The sequence below is a fragment of the Argentina anserina genome, chromosome 6 (genome assembly GCF_933775445.1).
Source record: "Argentina anserina chromosome 6, drPotAnse1.1, whole genome shotgun sequence".
NCBI lineage: Eukaryota > Viridiplantae > Streptophyta > Magnoliopsida > Rosales > Rosaceae > Argentina > Argentina anserina.
In genome coordinates this window covers 3,928,972-3,949,589 of record NC_065877.1, presented here as the reverse complement: position 1 = coordinate 3,949,589, position 20,618 = coordinate 3,928,972, and the positions used below count along the sequence as shown (strand labels likewise).

Below are 20,618 nucleotides of genomic sequence, written 5' to 3'. Positions count from 1 at the left end.
TCCCCGGCGGAGCATCTTTGAATTGAAGTTTCTTTCCCCGTCAACTGGGTTTGCTTGGTGCATGTACCAGTGGGGGAGAAGGGTCGCTGGTTTTGCAGAAATTGATTTGGAGGTGGTGGCATTCAAGTGCCGGTATGAACATCACGTGACTCTGTTTTGGTTTCCAGCAACATATATGGTCCATGGATTTTGGACGAAATGGCCTCTGGTTCTTTGCCACGTGTGCTGTTTATGAGGATGCACAGTATGTCCCCGGCTTGAGCACCAAGCAAAGTGACAACCCCGCCACCCAGAAAATTATGAGAATGATTGAGATGCATGATAATGATCGAACCCAGCAAGAACAAATATGGACCTCAGGTTTGCTTTTGCTCACTAGATAACTCCAATTCGCTCTCATTGGTGTCAGCCGGCGATTCAAGATTGGATCATTAAAAATGCTTAAATTTAATTATAAAAGAGCAGTAAAAAATCTTGACGGTTTAAAAGAATTTTACTAATTGAAATCAAAATTGATCTATATAATCAGTTAATGTAATAAAACTTACTCTTCTAATGCATATATACAAATAACATAAATTGGCTAAATAAATATTCATGTAACACATCGTAATCCAAAATCATTTACAAGAGCATTTTATAATTAGCGGTTCGAAATGTTAAGAAATGACTAATAGAAACTGAATTAAAGATCGCGGTTGATCAATAAAGCTTAAGAAATATAAGAAATGAATGTAATTTGAATTTGGACTTGTAGACGAGACATTTCATTGAAACCATTTTTTTTTCTCGAAAGTTTTGGGTTGGACTCAAATTTGTCATTTTAGTCTAATAGACACCTATAACCATTGAAAAAAAATACTCATATATATCAGACAAAACAGCGTACATAGTCAAAATCTAACACAAATACACATTTGAATAAATAAGCAACATACTAGTTAGTAATTAACCTAACTAACATTCTAGAAGAAGAGATACTTGGTGGAGAAAACGTTATTGAGGAAGAATAGTAAAGTTTGGAAGGGAAATAAATGTGTAGCGTTGGTTTTTTTTTGTTACAAAGGGGACCTAAAAGGCCCAGAAACAAAAAAATACAGACTAAATATTAAAGCAGGCTCATGTGCGTCTACATCTAGCAACACTGGTCATATTGTCTAAGAAAGCTTGCGCAACATGTGCAGGGGGATCAACAAACTCAATCAGCTCCAACTCATGAGAAATATTCTTTTTGGCCAAGACATTAGTAACCATGTTACACTCTCTAAAAATATAAAGGAAACAAATGTATAACGTTGGTTATTATTATTGGTTACAAAAAGGACCTAAAATGCGTGTAGCGTTGGTTATTTGGGGTTCTTGGCTTAGGAGAATCCCTGAAACAAAATATTTAAATCCTAATTTTTTTCTCTGAGCTGGGGATGCTCGAGTCATCCACAACATAGGCTAGATCCGCCCCTGATTGGTGTGAACTACCACACCTGCCGACGTTTTTATTCTTCAGTAGCAATGACGCCTGTAATTTTTTACCAGATTAATATTTAAGAGTACTTAAACTGAGTATGCAACAACATCAAACACAGTGAAACTTCTAGTTCTTAATATTTAGAGCAGATATATATCTCCGCTCGTACCTAAACTGTACGTACCGACTGTCGATCTGGTTCTTAATTTGGAGCTGCGTTTAGTCGCTATTAATTACCAACGAACATGCTGAATCTTTAAGCTCAGTAGTTTCCAATACTAAATGCTGTAGTATGATTATGATGTATGACAGCTGAAATACCCTTAATTTTCCCTTAATGACTTATTAATGTAGACTATGCATATCGAATGTGTGGATCAGAATTCGGATGTACGTACTTTGAACTTGCAAACAACATGGCTTGCCGACATTGATTATTCTTTGTTGGCTAGCTCTAATGACTCCATCTCGTTCCGGATTAAATGTTAAGTGCACTTAGGGCTGAGCATGCAACAACCTTAAACCACCGTATGGAACTTATTATTGTTAAGCAAAACATGTACTTGGAAATGGTACGAAGATCATCAAAGGGATTAAACTAATGAAGAACAAGAGGAGTGACGTACACAGATACTGTAAACAAAATACAGCGTGGTAGGCAAAGATGTGGGAAAAATTGGGAGGATAATATAAACATATACCTGAGTGAATAAATAAGTGGATGGCCATTCATGGGATGAAAGAGGTTCAAATAATTCAAAGGGATTCGTACACTGTTGGCTGCGGTAGACAGTTATAAATGAGATTTTTAATAGAAATGGACCTAAAATGTGGTTCATGATTCATCGGCATTACCAGTTCTCTGCTGCCCCAATTGTCTCTGCTTCCTCTGCCATTCTGCACATGATCACCAGACTCATCTAATCTGCACACACACATGTACATATATTTAGGACACCATGAATATCAATATGATTGCTGTATATTTTTTATGTATGAATTGAATTCAGAGAGGCGGTGCCAGACTGCCAGGGTGCTCCAAACAAAGACCAGCCTGTTTGATCTGCTAGCATTTTCTTCTTGCTTTTCTTGGGTGCCACCAATATCCAAGGCACTTGGTTCTGATATTCTTAAAAAAGGGTTCCCATAACATGTGCTCATTTGGTGATTAGTCACTATCACTATGGTTTAGCCAAATTAGCCGTCTTTTCTATATTTGTGTATATAATCATGGTTCTGGTTTTCAGGTGTGCATATGTGAATATGTGTGCATTTGTGTATATGAACATTGGGAAATATGTTACAACACTTTAAGTGAGGAACAAGCATATGTGAGAGTTAGTAGAGGCAGTTAGATAGGAGGCAGCTGAATGTTTGGTTTTCTTGAATGATAATCTGATGAGAGCAATCACTTTTTCAGGTCTGTCAATGACCCTCAATCTCATACAACTCTATTTTACTAAACATTATAGCCCATGCTGTTCTTCTGCCAATGTCCGAGTAAAATTCCATTAAATAAAATACGCAAAGAAGTAAATCAATTAGGGTGAAAACACTTATAGTCTAATACAATATATTCTTGATTGGTTTTTGACAGAGCATGAGATTACATATCAATTCAAAAGCAAAGATAAGAAGATAAGAGTAGTAGATATGATGAGATAGGGTTTCAGATATACTAGAATAGTGTTGCAGCAAGGCAACTTGATCACATGATGTAACACCAGATCCTCCTACCCAGCATCAAAGCTAAAAATCAACTACTCAAATCTGCCTATGCAACTTGCTTTCATACCATAGTTCCTTCATTATTGAATAGATTACTTAAGCATGGTTAAGAGTTCACAGGTCTAAAAAGGTTAATCGGACTTCCACAATCTGTAATTCATCTACAAAGTTCCCAATATATTCAGGTAGTACTATAGTATCAGCAATATAATTGTACCTAGGTAGCTCCTATCTATTTTTGCATTTTGTCTTCAACTCAGACCATTGCTATTCTGCACTCTGGCACCGATAGGACATTTCAAAAAGTAGGAAAATAATTGAAAGACAAAATGGAATTCTCAGTCACAGCTGTATGAAGAATTCAAAGCAGTCATCAAAGAAAATAGCAAAGTATTTGGATGGATGGAAATTTTCAAACTGTGCATATACTTAGCAGGTCCAAGTAATTAGCCCAACAACAGAAACCCTCTGAAATGTACTTGAAGTCATAGTAGTAAAGAAAGAGATTGTAATGCCATATATGTGACATTCATGGTCATATGACTCATATGTCATATCATTGCATTTCTATTCCTAAATGTGGTTGTCTGCTACTTGATGACTGAATGGAAATTCAAGTTCTTCCGATGACAAAACTTGTCTGAATAAGAAGGCATCTTGTTACAATTTTAACAGAGGGCTTTTTAAGTTCAGCTAGCTAGCTAAACTCTGCTATCAAATTTCTGCAGTAATTATTCTAATGTTAAAAGAGTGCATTCACCTAGAAAGCTAATTCCCACAAATTATTATATAATAGTGATAAATCCAATGCTACATTGTCATTGACATCTATGAATAGTCTGGCAGTTGGGCTTACCATCTATCAGAGCAATCAGACTAATAGTCATCATCTGATCGATATCAGAATATTTGGCTTGCATAACATGTTTTGCAGAAACTAGCTGGAACTGGGAGTCATGCATCAAGAAAGAAGAACTTGTCCATATAGCAGGCATTAGCTGGTTTTTGTTAGCTGCATTTTGGCGAAGCCAAGTACCTTTCGCATATCTATGTGTGCTGGCTTTGAGTATCCAGCTTTTCAATGATGAATAGGAAAATTGTTCAAAACACTGTAAGTTGAAATAGAGGGCAGATAGATAGGGCTAACTTGGTGCATTCGATACTGATGTGAGCAACGGTTAATCAGTTTGTGAAGGGTCCCCATGACGATCATGCAATTATGATGCATTCGCTTTTCCATGCTGCTTCTCCACCTAAGTTTGTTGGCCAAAGTTCAGGATAAAAATAAGATGCATATATAATGAGCCATTGATTTGGAGTGGTCATAGGAGGTCAGAGTACAATATCAATAGAAGTGAAGAACGTAGGGTAGCTAACTTAGAGTCAGGAAACACAATCGAGATATGAGATAACATGTTTGTATATATGATGAAAGTATACTTTGAAGATGATATAGAAGTGTCTTTCAGGTGAAAAGATTATGCGTGTACTTAATCACTATATAAAATGATCTGAGATTATGCCTAAATCGAGAGGTACAAGTCATGAAATCGGGTCACAGATATGTTAGAATACCAGATGTAATATAATAGATCCACAGATCTTTCTATGATGATAAATAAAAGGGCATCATATATGCAACTTTTCTTTTGTACAAGAACTAAGTATAGTTCATGACTGAACAGATTACAACAGCACATGAAAACATATACATACGCTTGTGACAATTGAAATGAGCTACTACAGTTTTCAGAGTTCTCAGTAAAACTTTTAGAACTGTATGTATTAACAAGTTTAATATCAGACATTATTTGTACGTACCTGATATTACTAGTGCATCTTGTCTTCAATTTCAGACCATGGTTTTTACCAGAGGTAGATTGGCAGATCAATGGGATTGGCTTAAAGACGAGGCAATTCTGTAACATAGATTTGTAAGGATGTATTCCATATACTCAACTAGTTACATATTTGCATAGCCACAAGCACCTAGGTAACTGTGTTCAAGTTCTCCCTACACACTCTCTGAAATATACCTGCACTACTACTAGTAGAAGACATACATACTTCTATTCTAATTGATGAGTAGAATAATTTTTTTAGAACATTTTTTCAAAATCTTTGATTTCGAATCCAGTTGCCTCATATACTGATCGATGAACGGGGGAAAATGTACTCAAGAACTTGAGTAATAGATAGAGAACATGTTTTACCATAAAAGTTGCATCTCGGATTCTCTAAAATATTTGGAAAACATGATGCACCAGTATGCAGCAGAAGTAGACAATTGAAGACATGATGCACCAATATGCAGCAGTGGTACACAATGATTGTATGATGCTGTAGCACTAAACTATCGAGAACTTTAAAAGCTAATAACTGTTGTTATAGACCTCTTAACTGAGTTAACTCCTGAGCATGCTTAAGTGATCTACATATACACAGAATGATTGGAAATCAACAAAATGTATAGCGAAAAGGCAAATGAAAATCTAGTTGTCCTCCAATGAAGAGCAAGTAATGCAAGACTTCCTTAGAATTTCTGATACACACCTGTGCAGTGCTGCAATTCAATAGCTCAAGGGTGACTAGGACTTTAAACCTAGCCCCTTGCAAGTACACAATAATCTGATCTGCATTTCAACTTGTCAAAACTTTCCATATCTAACAAATTTGCATTTACAATGAAAGTTAATACTAAAGCAGTGAAAGCACCCATGCATGCTGCGTTGCTGTCATCTGTTTATTTCAAAATTCATATTTTTACTTCTCTTGCTTACACCAGCTAATTAAGTTTAAAAGCTACTACAAAATGCTAGCCAGCTACTAATGAAAAACATTCTGTGACACGTACCTGCCCATTTGAATAATCACAATTGTTCTTGCAACATAATTGCAACTAAATCACTCTTACTGAGTAACCAGGTTTGAGTGGCATCAATTGCTAGCCCTGCAAAATTGTTAGCTTCACCCGTCGTTTACCATTCCTCATCGCCAATAACTTAATGGAATGCTGCATTTGCTTCAAACCATATCTCTTCCCGTGCAAATTTATCGTTCATCACTTTCTACTGTGGCAAGAAGTTCACCTACTTATGGATTCAGATGTAAATAAGAGAATGATATAGTAGTTCACGTACATATGATATAAAATACAAGCATTATACGGCAGCAATGCAACTTGATCACATCAGCAATTAATGGTAGATGAGAGCTTGATCACACAGGGTATATACATTATACGGTGTCACTGTGTAACGGAACATATATAGATCGGCAATTGCATCATATTGTAGTGAAATTCATTCGTGCTGCCCTCTAATGACTGCAAGACGTGCACCTAAGTTTTCAAACTTATCACACCTGTGCAGTGCAGCATTAATTCAATAGCCCCCTCGATCAGTTTCGATTAGTCCTGCACTTACACAATTATTTGGTCTACATAAGCAACAGATATTCAACAACAGGAGGAGAAGCAATAATATAATCCAGTTTGTAAGGGAAAATTGCAAACAACCATAACAAAATTGTCTACCCTATTATGTATATAGAGTATATATATGTATCCATTATATTAATCTAGATTGTAGAGGGTCAGTCATTCCCCATCAGCAATTTGAAGTCACAGTATAGAAGATCGAAGAAGAAATTAGTCCGACCAATAAATTCAGTAATCCACTATCAGAGAATTGGACAATGACCAATACAAATGTATAGCATTTTAATTAGGCAAGCTAAGGGATCGAAGTACCTTCCTTGTTAGTAGAGGATCCGTGCCTGCGACCAGTGAGTTCTTCAGATTGAGCACCCTGCACCTTGTTTTGCATAAACCCTCAATATGTAGGGTTCGTAAAACACCCTCTTCTATAACACTGAGCATATATTTGAAGCCTAAATCCCGTATAAAGTATAAACCTCTTAAACCACTAATTATTCTGTATTCCCAGGGGTGGAGCTAGGAGAGTGCCAATAGGTGCCATGGCACCCCCTATATGTTAGATCCTTGTAGTTTTGTTCTTTAAAATTTAGCTTAATAACACTCAAACCTATGATAATCATATATATTGGCACCCCACTCTAAGCTTTAGCTTCAGATTGGCCCCTCTCAATTGTAACTTCTAGCTCCGCTACTATGTGTACCCAGAACACCACGTGACACTTCCATGTGATGTACACAACCAATTATATTACTACATGGTGTGGTAAATATGGATACAGTGAAATGACAAAATATTATTTAAATATAAGTAACTAATCAGAAATAAATACAGTAAAAACATACCAATAATATTAAAATATTACGCAATGTAGACTATGTGCGAATGTACCATGCACATATAATAATTTTTCCTCTTAAACCCTTGCGTACTCACTAACCCTTCTTATGTTCATTACACCTCAATTATAAAGAGTGTTTTTCACTTTGTTTTGTCATTTCCCGTCGTTTACCATTCCTCATTTCTTCTCTATTGGTCCTTCTAGACTCTTTCTCCTTTGCAACTCATTGGTGATCGTTGGTTCAATTAAAATGTTCAACACGGCAATACCATTGCAAGCCACCTGCAACCACCGTGACTCACCTTCAAATTTATGCACCAAGATTTCCACAGTGATCGATCGACATACCTGCATCAGCTACATGTAACAAATGGGTAACTAATTCTCTATACTTTCGAACACCTCAAGTTTGTTGGTATACAATCCTTGTCTTCTTCATATCTCAACACTATGTACATGTTCAAATTCGTCAACAACGATATTTGATCCGAATTGATATCTTTCGTCATAGCTAGTTAATTATTATACGGCTATAGTTATATACCAACAAACGTGAGGCGTTCGAAAGTCAAGAAGTAGCATACCTTGCGATTATCTGACCAAAAAACAAAGCAACCAAACCTCGCTCACACGTGGAATGTGGTAAAGATTTGAGAAGGACGGTTACGTCACATGTGTGGTCGGCGACTCCGCGAATCTGGGAAAATCTCAGTTGGGTCCATCACCGCCGTTGTTCCAGCCCAAGTGCGGCAACCTACGAACCGCTGATTATCTCTTACAGCTAGCCTGGTTGATTCGAAAGAGTTAAGATGTTCTTTTGTTTATTTCCTAATCCCACTGGAGTCATGTGCAAATTACAAAGTGTTCCGAAAGACCAACACTTTTGTGCTAGCTAGCTAGCTACAATGTGCCATTACCATCATGCATATTTGATGAACTGCTGTAGTATTGGGGCAATCATACATTTTCTTAGTTAAATCATTTGTAATTAATTACAGTACTCATATTTAAATTCAATTGATTCAAAAAAAAAATCTCTGCCGCTTTGCACCACTTTGTAAATCAGATCAAACTAGTGTGAGACATCAAAAACTAAACTGCTAGTCTTCATTATATTACTTTTAGGCTTGTATTTCATGAAACTAAATTTGTTGCTCATTCCATACTTCGGACATGCATTAATTTGGTAATGGATTCACATTTATAATAGAATGATAGGGTACTTCTAACTCGATCGTTAACATTGGTAAATTGCCATTAAGACTTCTTAGAGCGAACTTATGAGAGTACGTGAATATAAGTATAATATCTTCTACAACGTTCTTTCTTTCTCATGATCCAAAATTCATGTATAAGTTGAAGCGCCGTTACTATGAGATTGCAAAAGTGACTTAATCAAGTTTATTCGGTCTAACACTACTCTCCTTGTATGTGAAACTCACAAGAAGCTCATTATATCATATTAGTTGTTGAAATTGATTAAAAAAAAAAGGCGACTTGTTAAGCTGTCATTGTCTCATTGAGTTCATTCATTTACACCAAAGTTTGATTTAAGTTTTCAAATTCTAGCTACATATATGACACAGATTTTGAATTCAAACGCTTAGGTTTGTGGACAACAAATGTTTTACGTGAGAGAGACAGATAGTGTAGTCTCCACCCGACGATTTTGAATAAACATTTCGAGTTTTTCATTAGCCGTTGTATCGATCAAAGAGGGACTCTTTTTTTTTCTTCTTCTTTGAGAATCATCGAGGGGGACCTTACCAAAGTTCAGAGGAGAAAGAAGAGGGGAATCAAACAGACACGTCACGGTGCATGTTCATTCATTTATGAAACCTAGCTGTATGATTCTTTCTCCTTATCGGGGTGGGACTAGCCGCGGACTTCCCCACCACGTGGCTATGAAACAAGCCAATTATTTATTAAAAATTTATTTCAGTGTTCTGATATTACCCTCAATTAAATAAGCATCATACCCAAACTACCCCTGCTAAGCTCCTTATTGGACAGCCACCGCCACGTGGTGGGGTTGACCCACGGAAGAACTTTTCTGAGATATACGCAGGAACCTCCGAAAGTGTGATTTACATCACCGGAGAAACTTTACAGGGTTAAGCAAAGCCAGCAGGTACACGATACCGTATTTTTTATACAACCAGTACGAAGCCTACACGTGTCCCACATCATCGGACAGCGACTTCCTTTACTCCCAGTATTTAAACCCTATCTACCTCACAGTTTCGACACCGAACACAAATCCAGAGCAGAGCAGTTACCCAAATACCAACAACTCTTCTTCTTAATTCCATCTCGATCAGTACTCTCTCTCGAGTCAAGCAAACATGCCGAGCGAAGGAACAGCGAATTTCATCGATATCCTCATCGCCATCCTCCTGCCTCCTCTTGGGGTCTTCCTCAAGTTTGGCTGCCATGTCAGTATTTACATATTCCTATATATCTCTCTGATTTTTCTATATATGTTTCTGAATCCAACTGTCCATATATGCATGTTATATCAGCGATTTTTGGTCGAGTTCTTCCGGGTTTAATCTTTTTAATTGATTTCTGGATTACCTATTTTGCAGGTGGAGTTCTGGATCTGTCTGTTGCTGACCATTTTCGGTTACATCCCTGGGATTATCTATGCCATCTATGTCATCACCAAGTGAAGTAGCTAATCATGCTTCAATTTCTGTAAGATCCCAACTTCTACTTCTTCTGCAAAGGATGATCTTTAATTTCCTGTAATCTCTTCTTTTTCTCTGTTAATTATATCTGAACATGCAGAGATTTATTTGATTAAGAAAAAAAGAAGTAAACTTTATGAGTATGGATAATTATGGTAACCAAGCTGTGTTATATTAATATAATATTGGGTCTACATGATGTTTTCTTTGTCAAAGTATGGATAATTATGGTAACCAAGCTGTGTTATATTAATATAATCTTGGGTCTACATGATGTTTCTTTTGACAAAGACGGAGAACTAATCTTTCTCCTTTTTCTTGTGCTGTGTTTTGTTTTGGACAGGTTGTAGTGATAAGGATGTGAATGGCACATATGTCTTCTGGTTTATTCATTCAAAGCTTGTCCTCCCCCGTTGGATTGCATAGTCCTTGTTTGGTGTAGCTAATATATATATAGACAGTTCATATTTCAAGTAGTGTGGTTTTTTTCCTCTTTCACCCCGTCTCCTTATTCTCTTATTGAGTTCATTGTGTTCCCCATGATTTGTCTATTTGTTGAAGAAGGTTGTGTTGAGGAGTTGATGTATCATTATCTCCAATTCAATTAAAGAAAAAAAATCCCATTAGTCTTTTTTTTAATGAAAAACGTTCATGTTCGCTTGAATGTGATATTGGATTGCTGATCGAACAAAGCATGATGGTCTGAGCTTCCTTTGAATTCAACTCGATCGCTGAGACTCCGAAAGAATCAAAGAAATTTTGTTTAAACAAGTGAATAAGCTTTCAATGAAATTTCTCCAGTATTGATATGATGATGAAAAAACAAACAAGTGACTAAGCTTATAAAACTTCAAAATAGGCCAACGAGCCACATCAAACAGACAGGCACACTCTTCTCGATCATTACGTGGATCACATGAAAGATACAAAGGCGCCCATGCCCTCAAACGTGGGTGTATGGGCAAATCACCAAAAAAGCTGGTAGTATAGATTTTTAGGGTTTAGCCGTTAAAAATGCTGTAGAAAGGAGAGAGGGACGGTTACGTCACGTGTGTGGTGCGCTCACATGTATGGATGTGTCTGCCTCGGGGCTCAACATGGGTGGAGCCTCATCGCCGCCGGTGTTGCAGCATGCGGTGGCAACCCGTGAGACGTTGGGTTAGAGAAACCCATTGACAGTCTGCAGGTGACGAATGCTCATTTTGATGCTCCAGGGGAGATGATCTCAAATAAACCACATAAAATAAGGAGGAACAGAAGAAAAAAAACAAAAAGATTCATGAAATATCTACATCTACTCGTGTGATAGCAACAAAGAAAAACCAAAAATGATCAAGATGTTATTTTCCACATTTTTCATGTTGACGTACACTACTCTTTGGAGATATTTAAAATATCAGACTGCAAGGAAAATGAGCTTATGAAATACTAATGAACACTAATTTCTTGACCACAATCACCTTATTAAAGAGGCAAATTCATCATCACTGGTAAGAGGAGGTGAAGTCATGAATTATCAAGTAACTAGTAGAAAGATGGAAGTGGAAGCAGCGTCGGAATTTTCCCCAGTCAAGATAAGTACAATTATTCGTCACTTGAAGTATAATCCAAATTTTTTTAAGTAGGATTAAACCACAACGGGGTAATAATCATTAATGAAATCACATAATACAAGGAGAGACATATAGTCTATACCCCATATTATAGCCAATAAAAAAATCCTGAAATTTTAATAGAAATCTCAACTAAACAACTGATGTATTCCATCAAACACCAACTAACTAAGAGCGCAACATTAGCAACAGAGGCGGAGCCACTTGAGAGCCTACTGGTTCTTGTGCACCTATAGGTTTTAAAATATTTCTTGTTTAGAACATTACATAGGTGCTTGTTTGGTGTTAATGGTTTGGTGTTAGTAACCCATATTTATGTTCTCTGTTCGAATCTTGCAAGGGCTGCAAGCAGTCTTATTTCTTTTATTTTTTACCTATTCAGCTTTCTTGTGTTTATTTTCGTTTCATGTCCTTTTAGCCCCGTGTTTTTGTTTGTTTTTCTCTTCAATATTGAGAGTAACATCATATTGCTATCTTTTTTTTTTAAGATCTTAAGTAATCAAGCTTGAAGCCTTTTCAATTTGTTAATTTTTGAAATTCTTTTTATGTCATTGACTTAAAATAAAAATAAAAATCCATTATCATTTGTGAGAAAAATTTGTGCTACAGTGAACCTAAAATTATAGCTTCGCCACTGATTGGCAATGTAACGCCTCAAACTGCACCTCACAAGTTTAAGTACGTCCCAATGTCACTAGTCTATAAAACATAAATCTAAAACTTGATTTACATTTTAAAAAAATGCAAGGCATTTTGTGTAAATTTTTTTTACATAAACACAGCATAAAACTTTAAATTAATTTTGAGGTGAAAATCTGTTTATCGCATAAATATACATGTCTGTTTAGAATTTGATGAAACAAAGAGATCGAATTTAATAAACTCGGAAATATATATATATATATATATATCTGAAATACGGTTCTAGAATCATATATCCAAATATGGAAATCTAACATGTGAATTGAAATACGGTTTACCGAATTTGAACAACACACCCAACTCCATCCACTGCTTTCCCGTACCAGCGCACAATACCTACACACACTTTTGTAGGGTGTCTTGATTAGCTTTGAAAACAAATACAACATTTGGGCATCCCCAGTATAAAAAAATTTATAAACGAAATCATAAAAATTAATAACAAACTGCAAATAGTTTACTCGAGAATCAGTGCATAGATTCTCAATACGGCATGCCAAAGCCAAATATCTTTTGATGGCCAGTTTTATAGACCCACTACATGACCTTATATCAAATATACTGTAATAAGAGCGTCTGCTACCAAGCTACATAATATTTCGAGTCCGTTCTTAAGATCAGAACCCGCACGACTAGTGTAAGTAAAGTCTCCGGAGGTTTAAGGGATCAAACTTGAGGAAGTCTGTGTTACCCCTCGTTCTTAAGTCATCACAATCTCTCACAATTTTGTAACATCCCGATTTTGAAAAATAGGCCGCCTTTTATTTTTATTAGCTATTTTAAGGATTTTCTACATATTTGATTGAATTTTTAGTGGGTGGTGACGTGGCATGTTTTGATTGGTACATTTGCATGACTTGGTCCCCACGATTCAGCAGGCAACTGATCCACGAGTCTATAAAGAAGAGCCTAAAAGCAAGTTTTTTATTTATTTACATTCTACTCCTTAACATTTAACTCACGCGTTGGAATCGGCGTCCGGTGGGGTAAAAGCCACCGATCCCGGGTCCGGGACATAACATGTTTGGTTAGTACGAAAATAGAATTTAAACATAACCAAACTGTAACATGCACCATTTTAGAAATAAAAACGGAAAGCGCTAATCGAGATAGATAAAGAAATCCCTGAATGGATTATGAGCATCCACTAAAATAATTACCGAGACCATAAAATAATTCTCATACGCTCTCAATTTTAGCTCGTTAATAATTCCGGGTCTCACAGGCAACTTCATTTTCTTTACAACTTTGGCAACATACCGGAAAAATAATGTTCACACGAAGTCATAAGTTTCTAATACAACAGCTTCCCCATTATGTGGATGTCGAACCAAAAATCCGATGACTCTAGATTTTATCCTACAACTAGAAGGTAATGACCAATTGACAAAACAAGGTACTCATCGCCGTCTTAGAGCAGACACGACACACACAGTGCAAAACCCAAGATTATGCTCACCCTTACTTCTTATTAGAAAATTGAAATAAACTAAACTAGGAAAATAAAACTTGATACTAGCCCAAACCATGAAACTTAGAAAAAAATCCAAGCTCAATTTATTTGTAAGAAAATCCCGGTCGCTGACAACCGGTATATGCATCACAATAACCCATGTACAGTGGATGCTATCCCGACCTTCATCATCTACTAAGACAGGAAAACAAACAAATAACCAACTAAAAGTAACAACACACCAATGTAGATCCAGAAAACTTGAGAAAACAATGGCCGTCAAACTCACCTCCACCCAATGAAAAAACCATTAGTCGGCAAGGTCAAAGGCCTGCACTGATTTGGAGGCCACCAGAGAACAGACTGCACTACTGAGGAGGAGATCTGAGGACGGGCGTGTAGTGCGTTCTTTTTAGGTTTTTTTAATGACATAAGCTATGTGAATTGGCATTTTATTATAATCCAATTCTATAAATTTTCAATCAAACAATGAACGGTAATTGTCCGCAATTTCATATTTTGAAAACACAACATTTTACATTAGCACCAATGATATTTCAATGGCTTTCTCAATATAAACAAGCAAAGTATTAAAACAGTTGCTATAATAGCAATTTAGGATTTAGTGTTTGCACATCTAAACTATATCTAATGAAGTTCAGATTTTAGATCATGTACTTACTTGAAAGAGTTCAAAACTAAACTTTGGGTTAATAGTTTTCACTTTCGTTTGGGTCCATGGAGGAGACTGGGAGAGATCCTTCTCATCTTTGATGTTTTTTTTGTGACATTTGTCTTTTGTGAATTTGGGTCTGGATCCCACGGTGATTGACATAGAAGTTGGTATTTGATCAATAATTAATAAGAAGCACAAAAACGACGTCGTTTTCGGCTGAAACTAGAGTGAATAAAACAAGTGTATTTTTCCTCTAAGATCATCATCTTCCTCTATTCTTCACTGGAAACTGCCATTTTTACCTGGCATTTTTCTGGAAAAACTTCATCCTCAACGCCCAACAGTAAAAACCTAGCGTAGAAGCTGCCTAGACTCGCCCACACGTGGATCCGTCACTAAGTGGAAGTGTGGAACGAAAGAGTTAAGTAGTAGGTAGATCAATCTTTTAGCTTGTTAATGAATCTGTTGATGCATGTGATGAACGGATCCCTGGTATTAGTGGTATACGTGTTTTGAAAGAAAGAAAATTGTATTACACTCGTTATAAGATAAATCATAAATATGTCGGTATATGAATCCAAAATTCCAAACTTGCTACCTTTGATAAATATTGTAGAGAAGCCTTCTTTCATTTTAAGTTATGTACCACCGCCTAACTGTGAACTCGACTTCTAACATCACCTATGTATGTCTAGGTCGGCCATTCATTTGCACTTGATTTCGAAATTGAATTCAAATACATGGCTCATCACGTTTCATTCGTCGCTGTTTGCCACCGATGATGGGCTCCTTGTAATTTCTCCGGGAGTAGAAGAAACAGACGAGTGGATAGCAGACTGACACGTGCCCGTACATGTGATATAACTTACTGACACGTGGTTCTCATGGTAAGATGCAGACTGACATCTGTGCATGCATGTCACCCCATTTTATGCAAACCTAGCTGTAGATTTTTTTTTCCACTTAAGGAATGTGTGGCTGATAGATATTATTTATAGGGGATATTATAGGCTGTAACATATTCTGGGCACCTCCAGCAATGAGATTTACTCAGAAGAAAACCCTTTCCAGCTAGGACTTTGCAAGCGCGAACACGATACTCTACTGTGCGCCCCCATTGCTCCACGTGTTTCCTCATCAGCTCTCTGTCTCTCTGTCTCTATATAATCCCTATACTCTCTAGTCTCTACCTCACAGTTTCATTCATCAACACAACTCGATACACAGCCGTTACCTACTTAACTTCTTCTTCTTCTTCTTCTTCTTCTTCTTCTTCTTCTTCTTCTTCGTTTCAAGTATGAGTACAGCAACCTTCATCGACATCATCATCGCCATCCTCTTGCCTCCTCTTGGAGTGTTTCTCAAGTTTGGCTGCGGGGTAAGGATCAGAGCCATTATATACCTTCATTTCTGAAATTTATATATGGTTATATGATAACAGTATTTCTCTATCATAGAACAATTAACTGTGATGAATTAAGATCTGTAGTGTTAATATGTATTGTATATGATCTCTTCAGGTAGAGTTCTGGATCTGTCTGATTCTGACTCTTTTTGGGTACCTTCCTGGGATCATTTATGCTATCTGGGTCATCACTAAGTGATCGATACAGCCACTCATACTTCGAGCTTCTGTAAGTTATCTTTCTTAATCGTTAATCTGAGCCATTTTGATTGTAGTTCCTTCTATGTGGTAGAACACTAGAACGTTTGCGCGTTATTTTCATCTAATATACAACCCTTTTAGAAAGTAACATCTTACTTCGACTTCGAGTCATTGTGAAATGAGAGTTGAAAATTTCGGATTAATGAACAATTTCTTACTTTTGTTCTTTCTTTTTGTGTGGACATGCAGGTGGTAGTCGTACAGATGTGAAGGGCACATAAGTTCTGTAGTTTTCACCGTTGGATTGGATAGCACTTGTTTGGTGTAGACAATAATGTAGTGGCGTCATTTCTCCTTTGTATTTAGCTTATTGTGTTTTCACATCATGTCCATCTCTTGTTGAACGGTGGGGTTTGATTGGTATTCTATATGGATTAATGTCTAGTAGAACATTAATCATTTTTTAATTCTCAATGTGGATTTGATTGGAGTTCTATGTGATTCTTATCTACCAACCCGGTAGGGTTTGGAGGGTATCATTAGCTTTATGAATAATACTGAGTGCTCTATTACTCATATGTGTCTGTTGAGTTTGTTCTTAGCGTTATCATTTAGCAAAGGAACAAGTTCTCCTTCCTCTGCAATCCTACTAATTAAACCACGCGACAAGTTCTTGAAGTGATTCTTCTTTTCTAGGGGAATCGCATTCCCTTGTAGAAATTTTATTTGCAAAAAACAGTGCGATAGTATGTCGATTCGTGCTACAGTGCTACTAGATATATAAATCCGAACAGAATCTCGGGGCTAATGAACCCAAACAGGCAAACAATAACGGAAAGTTCCCAACTCATCCTTGCACCACAGCATTGAGCGCTGGAGGGTCAGGTCGCACTTGTCCTCAACCTTTCATCATAGTCATACCGGACTGTGTCCTTGATGTCGATCTAATAAACAGAAGGAACAAAAGGGTAGATGGTGTGTAATCAAGATGGGTGCGTGTCATCTAAGTTTCACCAATTTTAAATAATAGTGGTGGAGTCCCAGCCGTTATTGTCCTAATCGATAATCTTTTATGGATCACATGTACAGAGGATATATAATTTCTCATTTGCGGAAAGTCCGATCCATTTAAAATTTGCGGATGTTCAACATCAGTAGCTTGATCTGACTATCTGATAAGGGTTATGATTAGATTTAACAGTAGTGTGGTCTTTTTAGAGTGATACAGCATATTATCTTTACTCATGACCCGCGTTGACAATAAACCCTGTTAAAAATTCCGCTCTTCATTAGATTTCATCTAATACTTCTGAATATAATGATAAAATTCTTGTTGTTTCTTCTTTCTCTGTTCAAGATTTGTTTTGGATTAGACTTTGAATCAATCAAAGTAAAATCTAAAGATTTGCATCATTAGGTTTTTTTCGGGTGATTATGATTGACGTATACTAACAATAATAATATTGATAAGCTCTTTGATTGAATACATTTTCTTTCTATCATATATAGGTTTTTCTAATTTTAGTAATGGCCATTCCATTGATGTTGTGGATGTTCTGTATTTTGTTTGTCATTCAATTCGTTCTATAATTATAAGTTTATGTTAATTCCATGTAGTTTTAGTTTTATGTGTTTTTGATTGGTTTACAATTAATTATAGGATGGAGAATATGTTTCAAGGGATAAGATTAGAAGCCATGAATCTATGATCAGTTCCATGTTCTTCTAAGACTATCGAAGTGTTTACACCTCAAGTTGCAAATGAATTGAAACCTACAAGAAAGCGTCAATTTAAAACAGTAGATGAACTTTATGAATTTTACAACAAGTATGCTTTTAAAGCTGGGTTCAATGTTCGAAGAAGTTCTACTGATAAGAGTAAAGATGACTCGAAAATTATAAGACAAGAATTTTGTTGTTACAAAGTAAGGCATTCAAAGAAGAAAACCGCTCAGCCAAAAAAGCGGAAAGGAATTATACGAAGTGGTTGTCAAGCAAAGATTGCAGCTGTCATGAGATATGGCTTGTATATAATCACTCAATTTGAGGAGACTTATAACCTTCCTTTGACTTCTGAAGAGAGAGTTCATTTGTTACCAAGAAAAAGGCTCAAGAAAAAGGAGCAGGGAAAGAGAAAGAGAAGTAGTACAAGAAAATGTCATAGATGAGGTATGTATGGCCAATCACATGATAAACGAAATTGTAAGTTGGACGAGATAATGGAATCATGAGTTAGATTTGATTAACAAGAACATGTATTGTTGTAAGGTACATGTATATTTAAGAGCAAACATGATCCTTGTCTCTGAATTTGCATATATATAAAATAACACAAATATAGTTGTTTACATCCAAATGACAATAACAATGTTACTAATCTAGTAATTTCTCATTCTCTCTAGATACTTTCAATAAAAACTAGGGACAACTGAACACCTGAACCTTTGGAGCTCCACTTCCATCTTCCATTGTATGATGATCGTCTAACAATAGGATTGTATTTGACTTGTGGGGATCATTCATGTAATTTTCACAATCAACATAATTCAAGTCTCATGTCAGAGATTCCAATCCTAATTTAACTAAATGGTTTTCCCAAAATGCCTTAGAAATCAATGTATCTAGCAAATCAAAACATACTCAAATTCATCCTAGTCATGCCTTACCCAAGTCTCTGCACGATCTCAATGGTGGATGACAAACTGTTTAGAAAATAGAGCAGGGCAACAGACCATAACAATGAGTCGATGATTACAATAGGTTTATGCAATTCGTTGAACAATAACACATTTCATTCCAAATTAGTTGCTAGCCGCAGGCTAGCAACTAAACATTTCGTTAGTTTTTGTGAACAATCACTTATTCCAACATTCTGGGTGATTAGGTTATGATTATACTAGTTCAATTATTAATTAATCTATGAACTAATTCGATATACATGTGAAAAAACCTCTTATTGTTCTACATATATGTACATGTTTTATATGGAAGTTATGTTGATGCAACGCTGTAAGTATAATGCAAATATAGTTTTCATAGTTCTACAAACCAAATAAATCTCACATTCTTAATCAGTTAGGGGTGATGGTGAATTGGGGATGAGCGAGCATAAACATGGTGAACCGTTTTGTTGGGTAGTTTTATAGGCAGGGCCGGTCCTAAGAATTCTGATGTCCAGTGTGAAAAAAAAAATTGGTGCCCAAATGGTAGACCATTACAATTAGTGTTTATTGCAACTCAGAATTTTCAATTGTATATCAAAATGATGTCAAGTTAGGAGGCTAATTTTAAAGCTAATTTCTATCGGATAAATATACAATTTATGCAACAATTTTGAGTTGCAATGCAATGTGATATTCACATCAAGATATCTAGTCGCATTTTCTAATTTATTCGCGTGTTTAAGTTAGACTACGACAAAATGTTGTCAATTTAGTAATTTAGTTCAATAAAATTACTGTCAATATGATAATTTTGTTCAATCAGTTGTAAATGTTTATATGATATGCATCCCCGTACCATAGACAATCACTACATTCAGACATTGTAATCTGTGCCCCCATTTGTGTGGTGCCCCGTGCGGGTGGCCTGCTCGCGTGGCGCACGGTCGGGTCTTTTTATATGTATTTTGGAAAAACTAATTAGTTAAATTAGAAATAAATTGAGAATAATATACATAAATATTTTGCTGGGTACACTAAGAACTTTGTTGGGTATATTTAGCATATTTTTCTACAAAAGTTATTTTAACTTCAAGACGGATGAAGGCGTTCGTGTAATATTGGCGGACAAGGAATCTTTGCGGAAAGTTCTTGTACAAGATGGGCGCGGTACAATATGGTTTTCATCGACGACTTGCACTACTGGGGATTGAAACATGTTCAAAAGGTGAAGGAAGTATAGAGGTGAGAAGAAGGTTAACCATTAGGCAAAGCCGTCGTTCAGGAATAGAGGCATTGATAATGAGGTTTGGGATGACGGATTTAGATATGGGTGCAACAGTGGCACATGAGATGATGCATGCATGGCTGTACCTCAAAGGTGTTACCAATTTGAAAAAAAAAGGGTTGGAGAAGGTTTCTGCGAGCTAATGTCATACTTGTGGATGGAATGGTTCTGTTCCAGAGGTTCCGACTCGTACAAAACAGTGAGCAAGTTCAGCATACAAGAAAAAAGTTGAATGACTTTTTTAAAACTCGGAATGGAAGGCAATACAGACGAAATTTATGGCCAAGGGTTTAGAGCATCTCTAGAAGCTTATAGGAGACTTGGGTCTAAAGATGTATTGGATAATATCGTGAAGAAGAGACGTCTCCCTTGCCTAGTGAAAGTTAATACCTTGTTTCATTGCTTCTCAAATGGTTTATAAATGTCGAAACGTGCATGTATCATTGATACTTTCATGGT

General features: G+C 36.4%; 2 protein-coding genes across 2 annotated transcripts; both read left to right on the top strand.

Moving 5' to 3' along the window:
- The first annotated feature begins 9,706 nt into the window (after positions 1-9,706).
- LOC126798431 (hydrophobic protein RCI2A-like) lies at positions 9,707-10,825 on the top strand. Its single transcript, XM_050525394.1, has 3 exons — positions 9,707-9,906; positions 10,060-10,168; positions 10,505-10,825. Exons 1-2 carry the CDS (start codon positions 9,817-9,819, stop codon positions 10,141-10,143), a joined length of 174 nt encoding a protein of 57 aa, XP_050381351.1. The 5' UTR covers positions 9,707-9,816; the 3' UTR covers positions 10,144-10,168; positions 10,505-10,825.
- A 4,979-nt stretch (positions 10,826-15,804) lies between these two features.
- Positions 15,805-16,785, top strand: LOC126798755 (hydrophobic protein RCI2A). The gene is made up of 3 exons (XM_050525803.1): positions 15,805-15,983; positions 16,126-16,239; positions 16,461-16,785. The coding sequence occupies exons 1-2, from the start codon at positions 15,903-15,905 to the stop codon at positions 16,207-16,209; spliced, it is 165 nt and encodes a 54-aa protein (XP_050381760.1). The 5' UTR covers positions 15,805-15,902; the 3' UTR covers positions 16,210-16,239; positions 16,461-16,785.
- Positions 16,786-20,618: the final 3,833 nt, after the last annotated feature.